This window comes from Aquarana catesbeiana, linkage group LG03 (assembly GCF_042186555.1).
Source record: "Aquarana catesbeiana isolate 2022-GZ linkage group LG03, ASM4218655v1, whole genome shotgun sequence".
In the NCBI taxonomy this organism is placed as follows: Eukaryota; Metazoa; Chordata; class Amphibia; order Anura; family Ranidae; genus Aquarana; species Aquarana catesbeiana.
The window spans coordinates 438,314,935-438,338,726 of NC_133326.1; the positions used below are offsets into that span (position 1 = coordinate 438,314,935).

General features: G+C 42.3%; 1 protein-coding gene across 3 annotated transcripts in view; it reads left to right on the forward strand.

The window, feature by feature from the left end:
* Positions 1-23,792, forward strand: part of JADE2 (jade family PHD finger 2) — a 1,082,209-nt gene that overhangs the window by 904,513 nt on the left and 153,904 nt on the right. For all 3 annotated transcript variants that reach the window (XM_073620794.1, XM_073620796.1, XM_073620797.1), the window contains one exon: positions 8,009-8,494. In XM_073620794.1, coding sequence (XP_073476895.1) covers positions 8,009-8,494 — 486 coding nt within the window. The remainder of the gene's footprint in view (positions 1-8,008; positions 8,495-23,792) is intronic.

Genomic DNA, 23,792 nt, shown 5'->3' on the forward strand with positions numbered 1-23,792 from the left:
GCTATGGTGGGGGACTGATGTGGGGGACTCTGTGCTATGGTGGGGGACTGATGTGGGGGACTCTGTGCTATGGTGGGGGACTGATGTGGGGGGGACTCTGTGCTATGGTGGGGGACTGATGTGGGGGGGACTCTGTGCTATAGTGGGGGACTGATATGGGGGGGGACTCTGTGCTATGGTGGGGGACTGATATGGGGGGATCTGTGATGGAGGAAGTATGTGATTGGGAGTGGTTCTGTAATGAGGGGAGTCTGTGAAATACTGATAAGTTTATATGTGCATAGGAATTAGTTCATATTTTTTTTTAAACTATAGTGCGGCCCCCCAACAGTCTGAGGGACCGTGAACTGGCCCCCTGTCTAAAAAGTTTGATGACCCCTGGCCTAGAACATACACATTACAATATGTAAGATTTTTCTCAAACAAAACCATATTCACAGTTTTATTTATTCAAAAAAAATTCCATCCTTCTCGTTCAAATTTCCTCATTGCTGTGATCAAAAACAATCATTGATTTGATGTTCAAATGTATCACAATGTTTGCTGTTATTAGACTGCGTTTGTCCACCCTAAGCTGGCATTTCATACCAGTGAAAATCCTGATGTTTAACCACTTGACCACTGGGCACTTAAACCCCCTTCCTAACCAGACCAATTTTCAGCTTTCGGTGCTCTCACACTTTGAATGACAATTACTCAGTCATACAACACTTTACCCATATGAAATTTTTGTCCTTTTTTTTCACACAAATAGAGCTTTCTTTTGGTGGTATTTAATCACCGTTGGGTTTTTTATTTTTTGCGCTATAAAAGAAAAAAGACTGAAAATTTGGTAAAAAAATGAATTTTTCTTTGTTTCTGTTATAAAATTTAGCAAATTAGTAATTTTTCTTCGTAAATTTTGGCCAAAATTTATACTGCTACATATCTTTGGTAAAATAAGTACAACTTGATGTATATTATTTGGTCTTTGTGAATGTTAGAGAGTCCAAATGCTATGGTGCCAATATCTGAAAATTGATCACACCTGAAGTACTGACGGCCTATCTAATTTATTGAGACCCTAACATGCTAGAAAAGTACAAATACCCCCCAAATGACCCCTATTTGGAAAGAAGACATTCCAAGGTATTTAGAAAGATGCATGGTGAGTTTTTTTGAAATTGTCATCTTTTCCCACAATTCTTTGCAAAATCAAGATTTTTTTTTTCTTTTTTTTTTTTACAAAATTGTCAAATTAGAAGGTTATTTCTCACACACAGCATATGCATACAACAAATTACACCCCAAAACACATTCTGCTATTACTCCCGAGTATGGCGATACCACATGTGTGAGACTTTTACACAGCATGGCCACATACAGAGGCCCAACATGCACGGAGCACCTCCAGGCGTTCTGGAGCACCCAGGCCAATTCTTATATTTCTCTCCTACATGTAAAAGTAATAATTTATTTGCTAGAAAATTACATAGAACCCCAAAACATTATATATACTGTATATGTATATATATATATATATATATATATATATATATATATATTTTTAGCAAAGACCCTAGAGAATACAATGGCGGTTGTTGCAACTTTTTATCTCGCACGGTATTTGCGCAGCAATTTTTCGAATGCGTTTTTTTGGGAAAAAAAAATGTTTTGTGCTTTAAAAAAAAACAAAACAGTAAAGTTAGCCCAATGTTTTTGCATAATGTGAAAGATGAAGTTACGCCGAGTAAATAGATACCTAACATGTCACCCTTCAAAATTGCACACTCTCGTGGAATGGTGCCAAACTTCGCTACTTAAAAATCTCCATAGGTGACGCTTTAAAATTTTTTACTGGTTACATGTTTTGAGTTACAGAGGAGGTCCAGGGCCCAAATTATTGCTCTCGCTCCAACGTTCGCAGTGATACCTCACATGTGTGGTTTGAACACCGTTTTCATATGTGGGCGGGACTTACGTATGTGTTCGCTTCTTCATGCGAGCACACGGACATTTTTTATTTTTTTTTTATTGTTTATTTTACTTTTTTTATTTTAGTTTGACACTTTTTCCCCCCAAAAAAATGTTTGATCACTTTTATTTCTATTACAAGGAATGTAAACATCCTTGTAATAGGAATATGGCATGACAGGTCCTCTTTACAGTGAGATATGGGGTCAGTAAGACATCTCACCTCTAGGCTGGGAAGCCTGAAATTAAAAAAAAAAAAAAAAAAAAAACGATCTTGGCTTCGATCGTAGCGGTGAGTCGGTAGAAGCACCGGAGGGTGGCGGGAAGGGGGGGGTGTCCCCTCTCGCCTCCCATAAGAACGATCAAGCAGTGGAACAGCCGCTATGATCATTCTTATGGTGTAGGGAATCGCCGGCTGAAAAAGCTGATATCTGAATGATACCTGTAGCTGCAGGCATCATTCAGATATCCCCGCTCAAAGTCAAGGACGTCATATGACTGTGGGCGGGAACTGGTTAAAAATTGCGGGGTATTGCAGAGTATTGCGGAGTAGTGCAGGGTATATTGCTGGGTGAATTTCAGAGTATTGCTGGGCATATTGCAGAGTATTGCTGGGCATATTGCAGAGTATTGCTGGGCATATTGCAGAGTAGTGCCGGGTATATTGCAGAGTAGTGCCGGGTATATTGCAGAGTAGTGCCGGGTATATTGCAGAGTAGTGCCGGGTATATTGCAGAGTATTGCGGGGTATAATGCAGAGTATTGCGGGGTATAATGCAGAGTATTGCGGGGTATAATGCAGAGTATTGCGGGGTATTATGCAGAGTATTGCCGGGTATTATGCAGAGTATTGCAGGGTATAATGCAGAGTATTGCGGGGTATAATGCAGAGTATTGCGGGGTATAATGCAGAGTATTGCAGGGTATAATGTAGAGTATTGCAGGGTATAATGTAGAGTATTGCAGGGTATAATGCAGGGTATTATGCAGAGTATTGCAGGGTATTATGCAGAGTATTGCAGGGTATTATGCAGAGTATTGCAGGGTATAATGCAGAGTATTGCAGGGTATAATGCAGAGTATTGCAGGGTATAATGCAGAGTATTGCAGGGTATATTGCAGGGATGGCTGAGCATGGAGGGATGGATGGATGTGACTGCAATTGTCACTGAGCACCGTTGTGGGCACTACACATGCAGCCCACAGCGGTGCTGCCATCCGATCCCTCCCCCTCTCCCCTCGCACTGTACCGACATGACGCTGGTCTGTTGACATGTGATCGCTCTGTCATTTGACGGAGCGATCACATGGTAAACGGCCGTGGCCGTTTACCATGATCCGTGATGCCCGGCGGTCACGGAAGTTCTCGGGTGCGCGCCCCAGGGAGCGCGCGAGAGCAGTATTCTGGGAGGACGTCCATGGACGTCCACCCAGAACTAGCTGACCGCGCTGCAGCCGTCTTTCGGCTATGGCCCGGTCGGCAAGTGGTTAAACATGACTGTAAGATGGCTATATCATGACTTAAAGGATGTGATCATTAAAGGAACTGTATTATCCAGATAGGTAAAATGTTGAAATTCAAACAAAAATGTGCACTTGCTGGGATAAACATATAACAGCAAGCAATGCATTCTTAGCTGTTTTCCTTACTTTTATACTTTTAGTCATCAGAAAAACAGTATTAAAGGAGAAGTATGGGATGGGTTAAATAAATAGCACCTATTACATTCATCACAACTCAGCTAATCTTTTTCCTGCCTCCTTTAGTTTTTTCAGCATGTGCACTTTAATTTTCCTCCAGCTGCCAAAAATGGTCAATTTGCTGTTTGAAAAGTTCTCGGGGGGTGTATACAACTTCAGCAACACACCCCCTTCTTCTGTCCCCCCCTCCCCTGAGAGACGTGGCTGTGCTGTGAACGAGCACGTTGGTCACGTGGCTCTGTTTCCATAGTAATACGACCTCATACAGGAAACAGAATCTGATAATAAACGGTGTGCCCGGTCTGGGAGATCAGAGTTTTACAGAACAGAAGTTTCACAGGCTTGTCAGGATCTGGAGCGTGTTGCAGAGGGTTCCCTCCTCCCCCTCCCCCTCCCCTCTCTGCTCCTCTCACTTCACACACACAGGGACTCAGAGCCCCTCCTCCCCACATGCACACACTTATTACACAATTATCTTACAAACAGCCTGGAATATGCACAGAGTACAGAGATACAGCCTAGAACTGCTCACTGTTTACACAGACAAAGCCTTGATATGCACACTGTATATACAAATAGCCTGCATGTGTGTGGAGACTGTATATAGCTGCCTGCTATACTTGCTGCAGCTCCCACATCAGAAAATCTGAGCAGAATACCATTTGTGGACATCAGACAGAGTCATCACATGCCATATAGTGTCATCGCATGCCGTACAGTGTCATCGCATGCCGTACAGTGTCATCGCATGCCGTACAGAATCACCACATGCCATACAGAGTCACCACATGCCGTACAGAGTCACCACATGCCGGTGCCGTACAGAGTCATCACATGCCGTACAGAGCCATCACATGCTGGTGCCGTACAGTGTCATCACATGCCGTACAAAGTCATCACATGCCGTACAGAGCCATCACATGCTGGTGCCGTACAGTGTCATCACATGCCGTACAAAGTCATCACGTGCCGTACAGAGTCACCACATGCCGTACAGAGTCGCCACATGCCGGTGCCATACAGAGTCATCACATGCCGTACAAAGTCATTACATGCTGTACAAAGTCATCACGTGCCGTACAGCGCCACTACATGCCGTACAGTGCCATCACATGCCGTACAGAGTCATCACATGCCGTTTAGTGTCATTACATGCCGTACAGCGCCACCGCATGCTGTACAGCGCCACCACATGCCGTACAGCGCCACCACATGCCGTACAGAGTCATCACATGCCGTACAGAGTCTCATCACATGCCGTACAGAGTCTCATCACATGCCGTACAGAGTCTCATCACATGCCGTACAGAGTCTCATCACATGCCGTACAGAGTCTCATCACATGCCATACATGTTGTACAGAGTCATCACATGCCGTACAGAGTCATCACATGTTGTACAGTGCCATCACATGCCGTGCAGAGTCATCACATGCCGTACAGAGTCATCACATGCCGTGCAGAGTCATCACATGCCGTGCAGAGTCATCACATGCCGTGCAGAGTCATCACATGCCGTGCAGAGTCATCACATGCCGTGCAGAATCATCACATGCCGTACAGAATAACCACATATCATACAGAGCCATCGCTGCACATGCGTGGTTCATCGGATGCCTTATCTGATGGGAGGCATTATTTGATAGGACACCTACAGTTGGCTACCAGTGAGGAGATGGAGGTGGAGTGAGAGCTGCTTGGCAGAGGGAAATGGGGCAACATATAGAGAGAGGACACGGAGCTGCTAATCATCTGTTACCATGGTGGCCCTGCTACTGAGAGGAGGCCTGAGCCAAGGGCCTGTACTGCGATACTGTGAGGAGATGAGTCACCTTCTCTGTGTGTGTCTACAGGCCGATACCTACCTACACAGAGACGTGCACAGAGGCCGATACCTACCATCACGGGGGGGGGGGGGGGCAGCCATGTACACAGACCTCTACCTAAACAGGAGGGCACAGCCATGTATGCAGGCCTATACCTACCTACACAGGAGTGCACAGCCGTGTACAGAGGGCGATACCTACCTACACAGGGAGGGCACAGCCATGTATGCACGCCTATACCTACCTACACAGGGGGGCACAGCCATGTATGCACGCCTATACCTACCTACACAGGGGGGCACAGCCATGTATGCACGCCTATACCTACCTACACAGGGGGGCACAGCCATGTACACAGACCACTAACTACCTATAGAGGGGGGCACACCCATGTACACAGGCCTATGATATCACTGTACGGCATGTGATGGCACTGTACGGCATGTGATCCTGTAAGATTCTATTTACAATGAAGGGAACATTATTGCCATAGGGGTACTAGGTAATACACCAATTATGGGTGAGCAAAGCTCTGTCCATGTCTGAGGAGCTCTGGGCTTCAGTATGAAAATACAAGTAGATGTGAATGGAAAGTTTCATTGTCTCATATGAAAATCCAGATAATCAATAAAAGGATTCATTCACAATGTTAGCTCTGATTCTATTTCATTTTACTATACCAGTAATGCATGGAATGCCTGTGTGCTGTCACATCCATATATATCCACATATCTGCTTTAAAAATATATTGTTTTCACTCTGGTAGATAGTAATATGTAGAGGACATTTACATACACAGCACTATCAGTAACTTCTCCTACCTTAGTCACTGAAGTGCTGTTATCTCTGCCGATTCTTCTGATCATCGGAACAGTCTGCAGAGCTATGCTCTTTGAAGTCTCAGGAGAGAGCAGAGAGCCGACATCAATCAAGCAAAATGACAGGAAAGTGGGTGGATCCAGACTCCAGAGCCAGACCATTGTCGGTATGACCCTGTATGAAAGTCTGTAGACCCTCCCACAGGTATTTAGCGTGATTTCAACAGAATAGGGGCACGTCTGAGAGGGCTGGAAAGATTTTTAGATATCAGCAGCTTACATAGAATAGATGTAAGCAAAAAAAAGGAAACCCATACTTCTCTTTTAAGCCAACCCTTCTGTTTTCTTAAAGCATTACCAAAGGCTATTTTTTTTTGTTATAAAAATAACAAACACATACTTGCCTGCTTTGTGCAATGGTATTGAACAGAGCAGCCCTGAACCACCTCTTCTGGGGTCCCCCGATGCCCCTGTCCACTGCTCCTTTTCAGTGTCTGCCCCCATAGGGCAGACATGCGGGCACGCTCCCAAGCCAGGCAGTGTGTGTCTATAGACAGACATATTCTATCTCCGCCACATCCCTGTCCCCTTACTGGATTTGATTGACAGAAGCAGGAGCCAATAGCTCCTGCTACTGCCTTAATGTATAATGAGTAGAGCGAGAGCAGCGCTGCTGCTTTCGGGCACAGTGCTGGATTGAGATCGGACTCGGGTAAGTATTTAGGGGGGCTGGGGGGAGCTAATCATGGAAAGTTTTTACCTCATGGCAGAGACTGCATTAAGGTAAAAAACCTTCTGCCTTTAGAACCACTATAAACCGTGACTGGGAATTCTACCCTTTTGAGGATTCTAATAGCAATAAAAAACCTGAAAGCGGTTTTAACGCTTCCCCATACAACTAAAAAATATTTTAACTGTTGTATGTACCCCTCTTACTTCCTGCCTCAGTAACCACTATCACCATCTTCCCCAGTGGAGATAGACAACAGTGAAAACATGTACCCACGCCATCCAAAACAGTTTGGCAGAGTTTCTCTTTAATTAGAATAGATCACAGCTGTTGCCCTGTTACAAAATAGAGATGTTAAACATACAATAAATTCTTCTAATGAGTTAATCTTATTACTTTAGTAATTTATTTCTCCCATCTAAATGGCTCAAAAATCCATGGTGAATATTAGGCTACAAGTGGACAAAAGACTAAGTGCTCATCAGACTTGTGGACAACTCTCACATGCAGGATTTCATTTGGAGGATCCTCTTGTAATTAACACTCTTAAATGTTTATAAAATGGTTGTAATTAAGCTTCATAATACTGATACTGTATAACATGAATACTTATGTAACATTCATTTATGTCAGTATTCCCATGTGTAAAAGCCCTATGACATACTGCAGTGGTTCTCAAACTCAGTCCTCAATTACCCCAAATGAGCCAGGTTTTCAGGTTTTCCTTTACTTTACTGCTTTAAATCAATATCAATGACATGGAATTGATAGGAGCTATTTTATCTGAGGGAAGTTCCCAAAACATGGCCCATTGGGGATACTTAAGGACTGAGGTTGAGAACCACTGGCATACTGTACAAATAGTTGTTTTATGTTCTGTTATTTTTAGCATTACGTTAGAATATTAGCTTATGTAATGGCTCACCTTCAGATTGCTTTTTTTGTCCTACTGATATAATTGTGTTTGTGTCTTATTTGCAGTGTTCTATGCCATCATGTGTCACTGCTTTTCATGTTACTTGCGCCTTTGATCACAACCTGGAAATGCACACTACCTTGGTGGAAAATGATGAGGTAAAATTTAAATCCTTCTGTCTTGAGCACAGCAGTGGAGCCACCAAACCAGAGAATCAGTGCAGCCAAAGACCTTCATCTGTCTCCCAAGCAGAAACTGACCAAACTAAGCAGGACCTAGAAAAGGTAACTTTGAGGAAACAAAAGCTACAGCAGCTGGAGGAGGATTTCTACGAACTTGTTAAGCCAGATGAGGTGGCAGAAAATCTTAATGTGAACAAGAATGCGATTGACTTTATTTATCAGTACTGGAAACTGAAGAGAAAGACAAACTTTAACAAGCCTCTTCTAACTCCCAAAACAGATGAAGTGGATGATTTGGCTCAGCAAGAGCAAGATATATTATACCGAAGGCTAAAGCTCTTCACACACTTAAGGCAGGATTTGGAAAGGGTAAGTCTGTAACACTACACATTAGGTGTGCTTATGTGCTGGTTTTTGCAGATGATGCAACCAGTTATAAAAGCACTGCCAACAACTGTGATTGATCAATAATATGTATTATGTACTTTTTGTAAACATGTTAGCAAATCTCTGTGATCATTACCTATCTCCAAAAAAGGGAATGGGCCCTGTATTGTGAATCCATTCAGAGGCGTCAGACCTCAGTAGTGCATAGGCTGATAGGTTTCACTGTGCATCATATTTTATTTGAGATCTGCTGTTTAAACAGTCTGATTTGTAAAGATTGCATTTAATAACTAAAAAGATGCTTATTTTGCTACTGTATTTAGGACAAAAGGAAACAAAGTAACTCATCTCTGGTAACCAACGCACAATTCTGTGTATCCTAAGACATTTTCTCCATTCTTTGTCAAGGAGTACATGTTTATTCATTTTTTTTTGTTTGTTTGTTTTTGCTTTTAGTTAGAAATACCACTCCTCTGGAATCCTTGATATTTTTTCCTTTTTGATGCTGACCATGTGACTCATTGCCAAAGTATGCGTTGTTCAGGCTGAGTTGGTCAGTTATTAGCTCAGACTGAACATTACTCCCTTAAGCCCCTGTCCTGAAACCTCAGCACTCACCACACTACTAGCATTATAAGGGAGACTAATTCCCAGGAGAATGGCAAGCATATCTGGCCCACTGGACTTTTTTTTTTTTTTTTTTAAGAGTTACTAAAGCAAATTTTCTTTTTTAATTAGAATAACAAACATGTTATACTTACCTGCTATATGCTGTGTTATTGCACAGAGCTGCACCAAAACTCCTCTTCTGGGGTCCCCTTCCAGTGCTGTCCATTTCTCCTCTTCAGTGTCTGCCCCTTTAGCAAGCGCTTGCTATGGGGACAGATGCTGCAGGCTCGCTCTTGAGCCATGCTGTGTGTCTATAGACAACATAACATGGCTCGGCCCTGCCCCTTGCTCCCTGCTCACTGGATTTGATTAACAGTGCAGGGGCCAATGGCTCCCGCTGTTGCATCCTTGTATAGTGAGGAGAGAGAGAGGAGGGCGCCACTGCTCTTGGGCACAGTGTTGGATCAAGGTTGGTCTCAGTTAAGTGTTGGTGGGGAGCAACATTTGCAAGTTTTTTACATAAATTCAGAGAATGCATTAAGGTAAAAAGACTTTAGCCTTTAGAGACATTTTAAGTTATTAGCATCATTTAGTGTATTTGGAAGTGGGAGTAAACTCCCTTTGTTGTTTTGTACCTACAGATAAGCTCATAATAAATGCAGTCCAATAAGTGATCAATAGTGGATCAGATGTGTAGTGCAAATCACCAAATAGGTCTGCTGTTATCCTATCCTCCACTCAGTGACAGCATGCAAGGCTTACCGGAAGGAATTGACCATCCATTACAGATATGTAATGGATGGTCAATATGGATAGCAGATCATCGCAGGCAACTGTAGTACACCCTTACTGCAAAGGTCCTCCGAAGGTCAGCATGTTATGGATAAAGCAGAAAACCTCCTTATAGTTTACTCTGCATAAAACATTATTTTATTAAATAAAATCCACTGCACTCACATGTCATCTGATAAAAAAGGCACTTTTCTTGATATAAACTCAGATGGCTACAATAAAATGGCTTCCTGGCAACAACGTAGTGATGTCACAGCAGGCTCCGCCCTACGCATTTCGTCATAACTGATGTTATCAGGAGCACAAAGGTGTTCTATCGGGTAGAGGTCAGGACTCTGTGCAGGCCAGTCAAGTTCCTTCACCCACAAACTCGCTCATCCATGTCTTTATGGACCTTGCTTTGTGCACTGGTGCACAGTCATGTTGGAACAGAAAAGGGCCATCCCCAAACTATTCCCACAAAATATTGAACCCTACAGCCAAAGACTGGGATGCCATTAAAGTTCATGTGCGTGTTAAGGCAGGCATACCCAATAATTTTGGTAATATAGTGTATGTCTGAAAGGAGAGTATGTGCTGTGAAGGATAACTCCAGGCCTTAGTAAAAATGCCTTCGCTGATATTAGCTTTACTAGTACATGAGACCCAGAAGCCTGGACCAGCACCTAGCTCAGCTCCCTCAGCCAGCCGCTCCCGTTCCCTTCCCTGTCCAGTGCTCCAGTGAGTGTGGGGGGGGAGGCACGGGAGACCTTGTCCTGTAAATTTTGACTGTGCCACCATCAGGATCCTTTCAGACCTCTCAAGAGCTGCCCTGCAATCCTGTTTTGGATTTTGCACGCCAACTTGGCTTTACATACCGATGGGGCTTCCCGTTGTCGGTTACGTTCCGCAAGAACTCTGCTTCCTTCGTGCCCCAGCAGATTTACCTGCCTTGTTCACCTTTATGGAGATGGAGTCCATACAAGTCCCCAACTGGCTCCAGATCCTCCTGTGACCGACAGGCCACTCGGGTGCTTCCCCCCCCCCCTCGCCCGCAGAGATCAAGGAGACAATCCCGGGCCCGACGCCGGAGGGGCCACGTGAATCATGAAGGTTCCCATTTTGGGCGTCCCTTCTGTTGCAAATTTCACTGTTTCTCTGGTCTTGCTGAACAAATATTTGTTTGACTCTTCTGTGGAAAACTTAGCCTTATGGAAACTATGCCTGCAAGTTCTTGTAAGGTTCTCCTCTTCGGGAGAACGGGGCTCCCCTCTGTCCCCTCACCCCTTGACTGGGGAGATGGGGGAACCCGGGCCTGCTGAGAGACGCATTCAGGAATTGTTTTCCCTACTGTTACGTTCCCTTGTCCTTTTTATTTTACCTATATTGTTTGTGTTTCATTTGCATTGGGTAAGACAGATCGCTCCCTTTTCACAGAGAGGATTGGAGATGCCTTTGTTACCCACTGGACATGGAAAAACTTCACCATGTCTTCCCCCTAATATACCACACCCCCCCACACCCCCCTTTGTAAGGTCAGGGGAAGACATCACCCAAACATGACAAACCTCTTTTTGTAACTGGATGCTCAAGAGGGGGAAGCATCTTGAGGGACAGTCGTTTTGGTAGAGGAAACATGACCTTTCTAAATATCGCCGAATCATGCTGTTTGAATATACTATAGTTATAGCTTGTGTTAGGAAAGTGATAACTGCGCTATCTTTACTATATATTAAACATTTCAGATTCAACAGTGAAATGTGCAACTTTAAATTTTATGACAACAGAAATTGCACCTATGTGACTTCAACTTATGTGCTAAAAATCTTGCTTCAACGTACTCACCACAACCTATTCAGTGATATAGTACCAAGCAAGTCAAGTGTCCCAAAAACCATAAAACAGATATCCAATAAATCAAAAAAAAACAAACAAAAAATATATCAAATAAAAAATTTGAAAAAAATACAAAAAAATGTAAAAGTATAAGGTATTAAAGCCCAAGTGAGTATTTTTAGTGTTGTTCAACTGTTGCCTGTGAACTCAAACACCCTCCTCCGTGACTATGTTCCACTAGTTTGTGATGGCACCACCACCTTTTAAAATGGCCACTCACCAGAAGAAGGCTGTATGTACACCTTTGGTTCATCTACGGGATAACTACTCCACTCATGGGATCTGTCTGGAACCTTCCCCAGTCAGCGTACCAGCGGTATCAACGTGTTAGCAATTGGCTTCTCAAATGCTCTCATTAATCATTATCAGGATCTCATAGGAAAATAAATAGCCATCATAGTGTAATATGTCTAATTATTTATTAAATAAAAAAAAGTTTAAAACTATTGCATGGACTTGTTTGAATACTCTTGTTGAGGCCGACGGACGATTCCTGTTTATTAAGGGCACGATTGGCAACGTTAAAGTGACTTTGGCCACATTGTATGTACCTAACCACCACCAAGACCTTTTTATTAGTCACAATCTTGAAAAATGCCTCGAGTTTGCTGAGGGACAATTGATTCTTGGGGGTGATGTCCCACTGATTTCCTTTGTAGATACCTCTTCAGGCTCTTCTTCTGTTTCTACTGGCTCTCACAAAAAAAATAAAAATAAATTGCACAAGCCATGCACAGGGCTCAGCTGGTGGATGTGTGGCGTTTACTGCACTTGGGTGAAAGGGATTATACATTTTATTCCTCTCCCCACAAACTTTTCACACGCATCAACTATTTTCTGATCTCACATTGTCAACTACATGCTGTCATAGAAGACACCTCTATTGGCTCCATTATTTGGTCGGATCACGCACCTGTTATCCTGACCTATGCACTCACCGATGTCTCTTCCTCTAAAACCAGGTCTTGGAAGTTAAATGAGAGTCTTCTTCAGGACCCGGAGGTACTAGCGGATGTTGTTAAAGCGGGGGTCCACCTATCTATTGTTTTTTTTTTTTTTGAGTTCATTCACAAACTTTTCTTCTCAGCATTACATACTCACATATTGTGTGTAATATGTCCGCCTGTGTCAGATTTCGTCGGAAAGAATAACTTATATTACTCACTGCAGGCGGTTTCCATCTTCATTGTGGGCATTTGAAGCCCACAAGCATTTATTTCCTGGATGTGGTGAATGCTGTGCTCCCAGCATTCACCGCTCGTTCCCGCACATGCTCAGTGGCATCCTGGGAAGCCTGAGACTAGCTCCCAGGAGTCTGGGAGAGGCTAGAAACACGCCTACTCCCACGGGAGGAGAACCAGGAAGTGCAAAGAAGAATAGAAAAATAAAAGGTAATTACGGCGATTTAAATTTTTTTAAACGGCATGTCAGCATCTAGGCAAGGAAGAGAATACATACAGATATTGTTCAAAATTTGGGTGGAACTCCGCTTTAAGGAACTAGGTTTTTACTTCCAAACAAATAATTCTTCAGCTGGGGACCCTGGGATTGTCTGGGAAGCCCATAAGGTAGTCATCCACGGTGTGCTTATCAAGCATGGCTCGCGGATCAAACACTCAGAGCAGCTGACATCTCTCCTGTCTAACATACACACTATAGAATCACGCCATAAATATGCGCCATCTACATCACTACAGAGGGAACTTATGACTCTGCATAAATGGGTCACTGATCTAATGCAGTTTAAAGCTAAGGCGGCACTTCAAAGATGTCAGAAAATGTCTTATGAATCTGTTGACATCCCTCAGATTTCTTCCCTCAAAGGTCAGAAGGTTACCCTTCCCAAACAGATCGCACAAGAGTTTAGGACATTTTATTCCTCCCTCTACAATATACCAACACCATTTCCCTTCCAAACCCAGCTAGATGACTACGTGATTTCATATTAGTTACCTAAACTACCTCTCTCTGTGTGTGTGCAGAACCCATCACGCTGGAAGAACTCCAGCGGGCAGTAGGCACAATGAAGAAAGGTAAATCTCCGGGACCCGATGGGTTCAAAGTACAATATTATAAACTGCTCCTGCCTTCTCTTGGCCCTTTTACGGTTAAAATGTTTTTAATACTTTGGGATCAAGAACCACTTTTTCTATGGAAATCTTGAAACCCCACATCTTGTCATTCCCAAAGATGGTAAGGACCCAACATTGTGTGGCAGTTACAGACCAATATCTTTGCTGAATGTTGACCTTCAACCAGTGGTCATCAACCCTGTCCTCAGGGCCCACTAACAGGCCATGTTTGCAGGATAACTGAAATACAACACAGGTGATATCATTTGCTGCTCAGTGATTGCAGTATTCTAGTCTGCATCTCCCCAAGGTAATACATAAAACCTGGCCTGTTAGTGGGCCCTGAGGTCAGAGTTGATGACCACTGCCTTAAACTATTCACCAAGATATTGACTTCCCGGCTTCAACATCATCTACCACAGTTAATTCATCTAGATCAGTTTGGGTTTATCCCATCCCGAGAAGCTAGGGATAATACGGGTAAGGTTCTCAACTTGTTGCATGTGGCCAATACGACTCATACTCGTGTTTTTGGGAATGGAAGCTGAAAAAGCATTTGACTGTGTGAATTGGAAGTTTATGTTCTCGGCCCTATGGTATGTCGGGTTTGGAGATACTGTGCTTTAATTGGATCTCTAAGATATACGTCAACCCGACCGCACAGGTCAAAGCAAATAGTGCTCTTTCTGAACCCTTCTCGATCGCTAATGGGACGAGACAACGGTGCCCCCTGCCCCCCCTCCTTTTTGCCTTATCACTTGAACCTTTCCTATGCAAGATCCATTTACACCTGGACATCACTGGCTTGGAGGTAGGAGGGGTTCAACAGAAGATATCGGCATATGCTGATGACATGACTTTCTCCTTAACGAACCCGTCAGTTTCCCTTCCTAACCTTATCCAGGAGTTCAATATCTATGGAGCTTTATCCTACCTGAAAATTAATTTTACCAAATCTGAAGCGATGGGAGTCAAGATATCACCATCTTGCCTTCAGAATCTGTGGCTCAGCTTTAAGTTAAATGGACAGATCCTGCTCTGAAAAATTTGGGTACCTACATCCCATCCAGAATGTCATGCAGCTTTGATTTAAATTTTTCCTCTGCTATTAAGCAAATTCCGTACTCAACTTGAGATGTGGCATCGTGGATTTCACTCTTCGTTTGGATGCTGTAATATTATAAAAATTAGCATTTTACACAAATTTATGTACCTTTTTCAGGCCTTACCGATAGTAATCCCTTCCTGCTACTTCAGGCAAGTTCACTCTCTATTTATTGCCTTGATATGGGCCCACAAAGGACCTCGGATACAATGTCGACTAATCTCACTTCCTAAACAATATGGGGGATTGTAACTAAAGAGTGCAGTGCTAAAAATCTACTTGAAATATATAACACAATGCATATAACAGGTGCAACGATTAATAAGGTGCATTCAGTGCAATCAATAGTGTACGAACAATATAGGAAATCAATAGCAAAATATTGCATAACATAGAAATATGCAAAAATTTAAATTAAAACTTGTACTAATTAAAGTGCGGCAGATGTAATAGGCAGCAAGAGCACGCTGCTCCACCGAACATCCACACATCCTATAAACGGCACCAGAAACCGCCCGTTCCACTCTCCCGACTACCAGAACAGATAGCCAATGTTCCCGGCTACACGTTCGTGTCCTCGGCTCCACCGGGTGGCATGTCTAAGCAGGGAACAGCATCCTGCTCTGCTCCGGACCAAGCTGGCCAAGATGGCGGCCCACCTCGTGCAGCAAAAGAAACATACAAGGCTGCAGCACTAAAACTTTTTGCCAAAATGGCACCTACAAGGCTGCATTCATCCACAATGACATCCACAATGAGGCAGATGACACCATACCACTGGAGGATCCTGCCACACCGCATCTTCCATGGGACAGAACTCCAGAGGGGTGATCTTTCTGCCTCTTGCTGATCCCGCAACAAAAACTGAACTCCAGCATGCTAAAAGAATATTTTTTCTTTTCTCTTTATACATACAATGGTTTGGTACACATGTAAGTTTTGTGAGCAGAGACTACACCCTCTTCCACCTTGTATTTGTCAGTCGAACATTTTATAAAAATATGACATGGCTAGATCTCATGTATTGCTTAGTTGGAATGTCCAGGAACTGGGTAGTGGAGTGAAAAGGTTGGCTGTGACACATGTGGCTAAGAGATTACAGTCTTCCATCCTTTGTTTACAGGAAACGCATATGCACACTGACCATTCCATACAATTCTCGGCTCATGTGTTCGGCCGGCAGTTGCACTCTACATATTCCTCGTTTTCTCGGGGAGTGAGTATACTGATTCCCCAGGGGATTTCCTTTGCCTGCACACTTTCAGTGATAGATGACAAGGGGAGGTATATTTTTCTCAGGTGCAACCTGGAGGGCTTAGAGTGTATATTAGCAAATGTGTATATACCCCTCCCTTCTCTGCAGAAGTCCTTAACATTTTGGCAAGTTTTTTGGCCCACCACCCTAACGTCCCAGCTCTTATTGTGGGCGACTTTAATAATTATTTAAACTTCCAGCTAGATAAATTAACGATGACGCAACACCATTCGCCAATCTGCTGGCGGAGATGGGACTACATGATGTCTGGACGCCTAAAAAACCCCCAAGCAAAGACCTATTCCTGCTCCTCTGCATCACACAGGGGTCTCTCCAGAATTGACCTTGGTCTTTGTAATGAGGAAATATTACCATATATTGCTGATGCTCAGTATGAACCAAGGACAGTCTCTGACCACTCTCCATACTGGGCCAAAATAAATACCGCTGGCCCCGACAAAAGGAGTCACTGGAAAATAAATCCGATCTGGCTATCCTTGTTTCCCACACTGGACCCAGTGACTACAGACACTGGCGGATTTTATCTCCATTAATAAAAACACAGCACCCTTGGGTATATGTTGGGATACGCTTAAAGCCTTTCTCAGAGGCTTGTTTATTAAAGTAATCTCCTCCTTATAGACCGGGACCAAGACCTGGGAGCTTTCTGTCCTGCAGGAACTAAGGGAGGCGGAATCAGGGTTCATTGACAACCCGACTGACCAAACCAAAAGGAGATGGTTGGAGGCACAAAAGTTGGCTAATAATATGACAACATCGAAAGCAGAAAACAAGCGCTTTTTTTTGCAACAGAAATACTATGGGGAAGGGGAGAACACCGGACATATATTGGCCATGATGGCTAAGTAGTGTAGAGACCCCTCATTCATAGCGGCAGTTGAAGATGCCACCGGCTGAGTAGTGAATGCTCATCCGGAGGTTATCACGACATGTCAAGTGTTCTATGAAGACGTATATTCCTCTAAGGTCTCCTCTGCTCCGACTGATATCCGGGACTTCCTCTTGGGATGCAATTTGCCATGTCTTGAGCGGTCTGATAGGGACATGCTGAATGCCCCTCTCACAACCGACAAACTCTCAGAGGCACTGGCCCTTTCACCTCTGGGCAAGTCCCCGGGAGCAGACGGGCTGCCGGCAGAGGTATACAAAAAATATGGAGAGGTTCGGTCTGGGGAAGAATTTCATTAGATGGGTTCAACTACTATACACAAACCCCATCGCCAGGCTCCGTATTAATGGTGATCTCTCTGACCCTTTCCGTCTTTACAGAGGCACGAGGCAGGGGTGCCCATTGTCACCCCTGTTGTTTGCCTTAGCCCTGGAACCATTGGCGGAGATGGTGATAGTGTCGCCATTGATATCCGGCTTTGTGAGAGGCCCTGCAGTTGATAAAATATCACTGTATGCAGATGACACCCTCCTATATCTGGGAGATACTTCCACCTCACTACAAAACGTGAAAAAACATCGCTAGCATTAAACTATCCACATTGCAGTTTAGTAAAGACCGGGGGGGTTGGCAGTCCCTAACATGAGACTCTATTTCCTGGCCTCTCAGCTTCAGCACCTGAGTGGTTGGGGAGGAGTTTATATGGAAGACCCTATCCGTAACGTACTATTTCATGGCACATTAGGCCTCCCCGCCGCTTCACATCTTGAGGCAGATCTCCCCCAGCACCCTAAATCAATGCCTACCATAAACTTACTGTTCAAATTATGGGGCCTCATTAAACATAGCTTAGGTATGAAGGGCTTCACGGTTTACATCCCGCTGTGGCATAATCCTTGCTACTCGGAACTGCAGAAATTAGAGGGGTTCCAGTCCTGGGAGGCTAAGGGCATTAGGTACATATCACAACTCTATTCGCAGACCATCTTTAAATCCTTCACTGATTTACAGGAGGAGTTCGGGCTACCAAGATATAACTTTTATAGATACCTCCAACTCTGGCATGCTGTGCAATCGCAGACACAACTGTCCAGTTTGGAACACATAGAACATCCGATAATAACTCACATACCTAACACACAGAGTAAAAAAGGTATGATCTCACAAATATATAATGCACACTCATCTGCTGGGCGCGGTGCATGAGGAATTTTTCACACACCCCCCCCCCCAACTAATATAGCTGTTTCAAGATTGTTGTATATTGCATGCAAGCAGATAGCTCGTTTATGGCTATCACTGCATAGCCCAACAATGAAGCAGTGGATTGAACAGGTTACTAATACTCTAATTAAAGAAAAGCTGACATATCAACACAGAAATGCAGTTAATAAGTATAAAATCTGTCAACCTTGGTTAGACACTCCTGTTCTAGCACCCTCTAAGCTAGTTCTCAATAGACTGCTCCAAATGTAAACTTCTAGATCCCTTTAAAAATATTAGCCAACTGTTTGCACCATATCATGAAAATACAAAGCATTGAGCCTGATCAAGGATTCAGGGATCATTCTTAATGCCTCCTTTCTTAGTGGTCAGCCAGCGGTATAGACTGCTGTGACCCAACAAGGTCCTGGTTGTAATGAGAAGCTTCAGTTAGTTTCACCTTCCCATTGGAAGGTAGGTAGTTCAATCACAGTTTCCTTTTTTTTATGACTACCAGTGTGTCATGTACATTGCTACCAACTTACTAGTGAAATGTACGGAGTTTCAAGCAAAGACGGAATACACCTGATATAAGTATTTTGTTAGAAATGCTATGTCTGAGCTCTATACTTTAGGCCAACAACTGAATATAATACAGTTACTAATGTACACCCTGAAGTTACTATGCTATATCTGTTTATATTTTCTACATCTGTTTATGTGACAAACCTTTCTGATTAAAAAAAAAAAAAAAAAAAGTGCAATAAGTGCCATCAATTGTGCAAAGCCTAAAATTCAGCTAGAGATGAATTTCAAGTATAAATATCAGTGCAATATATAAAAAAGGTGCAGATCTCTGCAAAAAAACATATGGAACTTAAAGTCCATGCGTAAAGTCCATTGCAAAACCGTGTTGAAATGATGATCAAACACCCAGTTGTGTGACACCATCACCAAAGTAAAAAAATGAAGGCTTACCAGAAACCCTGCAACCCCCTCTTACTCAGGGAGGTCATACAGCGCTTGACTGAATCTCTGATCCACTGAAGAAATGCCCAGGTGCTCTATCAGGTGTCCTTAATTGGTAAACCTGAAGAGCCGGTTCACACTAGGACGACTTGTCTGGCGACTTAGCCACCTGACAAGTAGCGTCCTGTTCTGTACAATGGAACCGTTCTAATCGGAGCGATGCAAGTCGCTCCGACTTAGAAAAAGGTTCCTGTACTACTTTGGGGGCGACTTGAGGCGACTTGCATTGACTTCTATATAGAAGTCGTTTTGCAAGTCGCCACTGCAGTCGTGTTCAAGTCGTCTGAGGCAGTCGCACTGCAAGTCGTGCTGCCTCAGTGTGAACCGACTCGAAGACTCTCAACAAACCAGGAAGTAGTACCAAAAACCATCAATGGATCAGCTAGCTGAAGTATATATTGAACAAAAGACTTCACATAGTGTGATACTGTATCAGATTTCAAATTTAATAAAAGGTAATGCACATATATCAGATTAGTAAAATGCAGGCAGATAGATACATAAATCCAAATGAAAACCCTTGTAAATGGCCAGATAGCGATCGCGCATGCATAGTAGCGTGTGTACGTATCAGTCCCGACGATCGTTTTGTCATAAATGACCCCCGATGATGTCATTTAATGACAAAACAATTTTTTTTCTATAGTTATATATTTGTCACATGTTTTTATGCACTTTTAACTCATGCATTGTTGATATTTGAATCATTTTTGTGTTGCGTGGCACTTTTTCTAACATTTTTGAGAGTGTGGGAATATACATGACAGTGTAAGCAGCGACTTTTATGTTGAAAATTTTTTTTTTGGTCTATTTTTATATTATTACTGGTAGTTTGCCACTTATGCCGCGTACACACGATCGGACTTTACGGCATACTTGGTCCGGCGTACTGGATTTCGTCGGACAATTCGATTGTGTGTGGGCTCCAGCGGACTTTGTTTTCTCAAAAGTTTGACGGACTACCAGAAATGATTGCATCAGATATAATTCCGATTCCGTGGTCTGACCATAATGCAGTATACACTACTATAGCCTCAGCCATACCAAAAGCGCATGACCCAACGTGGTACTTACCGGACATAATGCTCAAACACCCACTACATCAGATGGCCATTGAACAAGCTTTAAAGGAATACATATCAATTAATAATACAACAGACATCTCCCCAATAACACTGTGGGAAGCTCATAAGCCTGTCTTGCGTGGTACAATACAAAGACAAATGGCACTATTTAAACGGGAACGCAAAAATCTAGCAAAAAAACTAGAACTCAATTTTAATGCAGCCTACATATCATTTCAAGATAATCCATCTCAGAGTACAAAATCTCATCTGGAAAAATCTAGATTGGAATACAATCTATTTCTCACTGAGTCAGTTGATAAATCCCTCAAACGCTCCAAACACAATTTCTACATGAATACAAACAAACCAGGTACATATTTGGCTCGGGCATTAAATTCAACTAACAAATCTTTCAAACCAATACGTTTGAAATTATCAAAAAATGTTTACACTTGTAATCCAGTTAAAATAGTCCATAAATTTCACTCACATCTCGCAACTTTATACAAGACAAACAATGAATTTAATCCTACAGAGGCTGAATCCTTCTTCTCAAAAATAACCTTACCTGAGTTATCTCAGAATCAAAAAAGCAGTTTGGATGAGCCTATAACTATAGATGAAGTTGCTAACGCCATAAAAGACCTAAAACTTAACAAAAGACCAGGCCCAGACGGCTACTCGGCTTTATACTATAAAACATTCTCAGAAATACTCTCTCCCATTCTCACTGAAACTTTTAACAAACTTCTAGATGGACATTCTTTTCGGCAAGAAACACTAATGGCAATTGTTTGTATGATCCCAAAACCCCTTTCTGATGATACTTCCTGTGTGAATTATCGGCCTATCTCTCTGTTAAACCTCAATATTAAATTATTAGCAAAAATAATAGCAAAACGCCTCAATAGCATTATAGGAAAATTAATACATAGAGATCAAGTAGGCTTCATGCCAAATAGACAGGCAGGCGATAATATACGTAGGGCAGTGTTATTGGCACATATTGCTAAAAAACGGAAAATCCCTTTATGTTTTCTATCTCTCGATATTAAGAGGGCATTTGACACAGTATCCTGGCAATATATGCAATATTCATTACAAAAATGGGGTTTTGGACCCCACTTTTTAACATGGATCAAAGCATTATATAATAAACCTAAAGCCTATATAAAATATGCTGGATACAAATCTGAAGCCTTTAATATCGAAAGAGGTACCCGACAGGGTTGCCCATTATCGCCCTTATTATTTGCCCTTATACTCGAACCCATGGCCCAATACATCAGAACAAACCAAACTATAACTGGCATTTAAGTAGGAGGTATTACACACAAATTATGTATATTTGCAGACGATATATTACTTTTTCTATCATCACCACAGGTCTCTGGTCCTAACTTAATACCAGCTCTTGATGGATTTGCAGCCCTATCCGGCCTTATGATTAATCCCAAGAAATGCCTAGTGCTTAATATTTCACTCACAAACATGGAATTGATCCCGGCTAGGGCTGCACTCCCATTCACATGGGCAGAAAAATCAATCCCATATCTTGGAATTCATTTAACAGCATCTCATTCTGACTTATTCTCAACCAATTATCCTCCTGTATTAAGACAGATCACAAATCTAATAAAACAATGGTCGCAACTTCCTTTATCCTGGATAGGGAAGATTAATGCAATCAAAATGACTATTCTACCCAAATTGCTTTATCTATTCAGAGTCCTCCCTATTCCAATTCCTTCCTATTTTTTGAGAATAGTACAAAAAAGAGCAACTTCGTTTATATGGGGCTCTTCTAAACCACGTATACCTATACACACACTACATCTTCCCAAAAATAAAGGAGGCCTAGGATACCCTAATTTTACTAACTACTACAGAGCAGCACATTTGGCCAGTCTGTCCAAATACCATGCAAAACAGGAAATCCCATTATGGGTATTTATAGAGGCTTCAGAAAATGACCCTCTATTAATATCAAATTTATTATGGCTTGATCCTAAAGACCGCTTTAAAATTCATAATCCCATAACTAAACACTTCTTATCTCTCTGGGATAAACTAAAAACCAAATATCAGTTACAATCTCCACACAATCCTCTCCTTTCTTTTATCAGAAATCCGGCCTTTTATCCGGCATGGATCTACCCAAATTCTTTTAAAGCTTGGACAACATCAGGCATTCAGACACTAAATGACTTCATAGCATCTAAATCATTCCTTTCATTCCCATCGCTTAGAGAAAAATATGATCTACCAAACTCTGAGATATTTAGATATCTCCAAATTAAAAATTTCTATACACCATTCCTAAAGGGGGATACACCATTATCCCAATTATCCATTTTTGAATCAATCTGTACAAAAGATCCATTTGCTAAAGGTACAATTTCATCACTTTATAATCAATTATATGGAGTAGCAAATCTTAATAGACCCTCTTACGTTCAGAGGTGGGAGGAGGACCTGGGACGAACTTTAGAAGACACGGACTGGTCTAACATATGGCTCACATCTAAGTCATCTTCACCCAACATCTTAGCACTGGAGACAAATTATAAAGTCCTAACTCGCTGGTACCTTGTACCCGCTAGAGTGGCAAAATATTCACCTAATACCTCAGCTCTTTGTTTTCGAGGATGCCCAGAAATAGGCACATATTTACACATATGGTGGACGTGCCCAGTAATCCAAACCTTCTGGAAGGAAGTCTTCATGATTGCATCTAAAATATTTAAAAAAATAATACAACCAGATCCATATTTAACTTTACTTAATCTAAAACCGGAATGGTTAACACTCTCTCAATTCAAACTTATGATCCAACTAATAACGGCTGCAAAACAAACAGTGGCCAAGGCATGGAAATCTCCTACATTGGTACTAGCAGAAACAATTCACAGAATGAATAATACAATGTCCCATGCTAAGATGGTAGCCATCGATCAAAATCAAATTCCAAAATTTGAAAAACTTTGGCATCCTTGGATAAAACAACAGTTCCTGTCAAACTTCAATGACTCTGTCCTGTTGCCATGGTAACAGATTAAATGACTTACAGAGACACCCATTCTAAGGCTTCAAAGAGAACTAAAAAGAATAATAAACTGACGAGCGGGACAACCTTGTGGACCATACCTCTACCTTTCAACCCTTTTTCTTCTTTCTCTTTCCTTTTCTCCACCTTACGATTAAAGCTCATTATCAGAATTTATTTGACCTATATACACTCTACTTGTAAACAATATGTATAGTAGGTATAAATCATTTAAATACCTACAAAAGTAACTAAGGAAATGATATACAGTATCTTTAATTTAGGTTTACGTGAACCCAATGTTTAATATTTGAAAT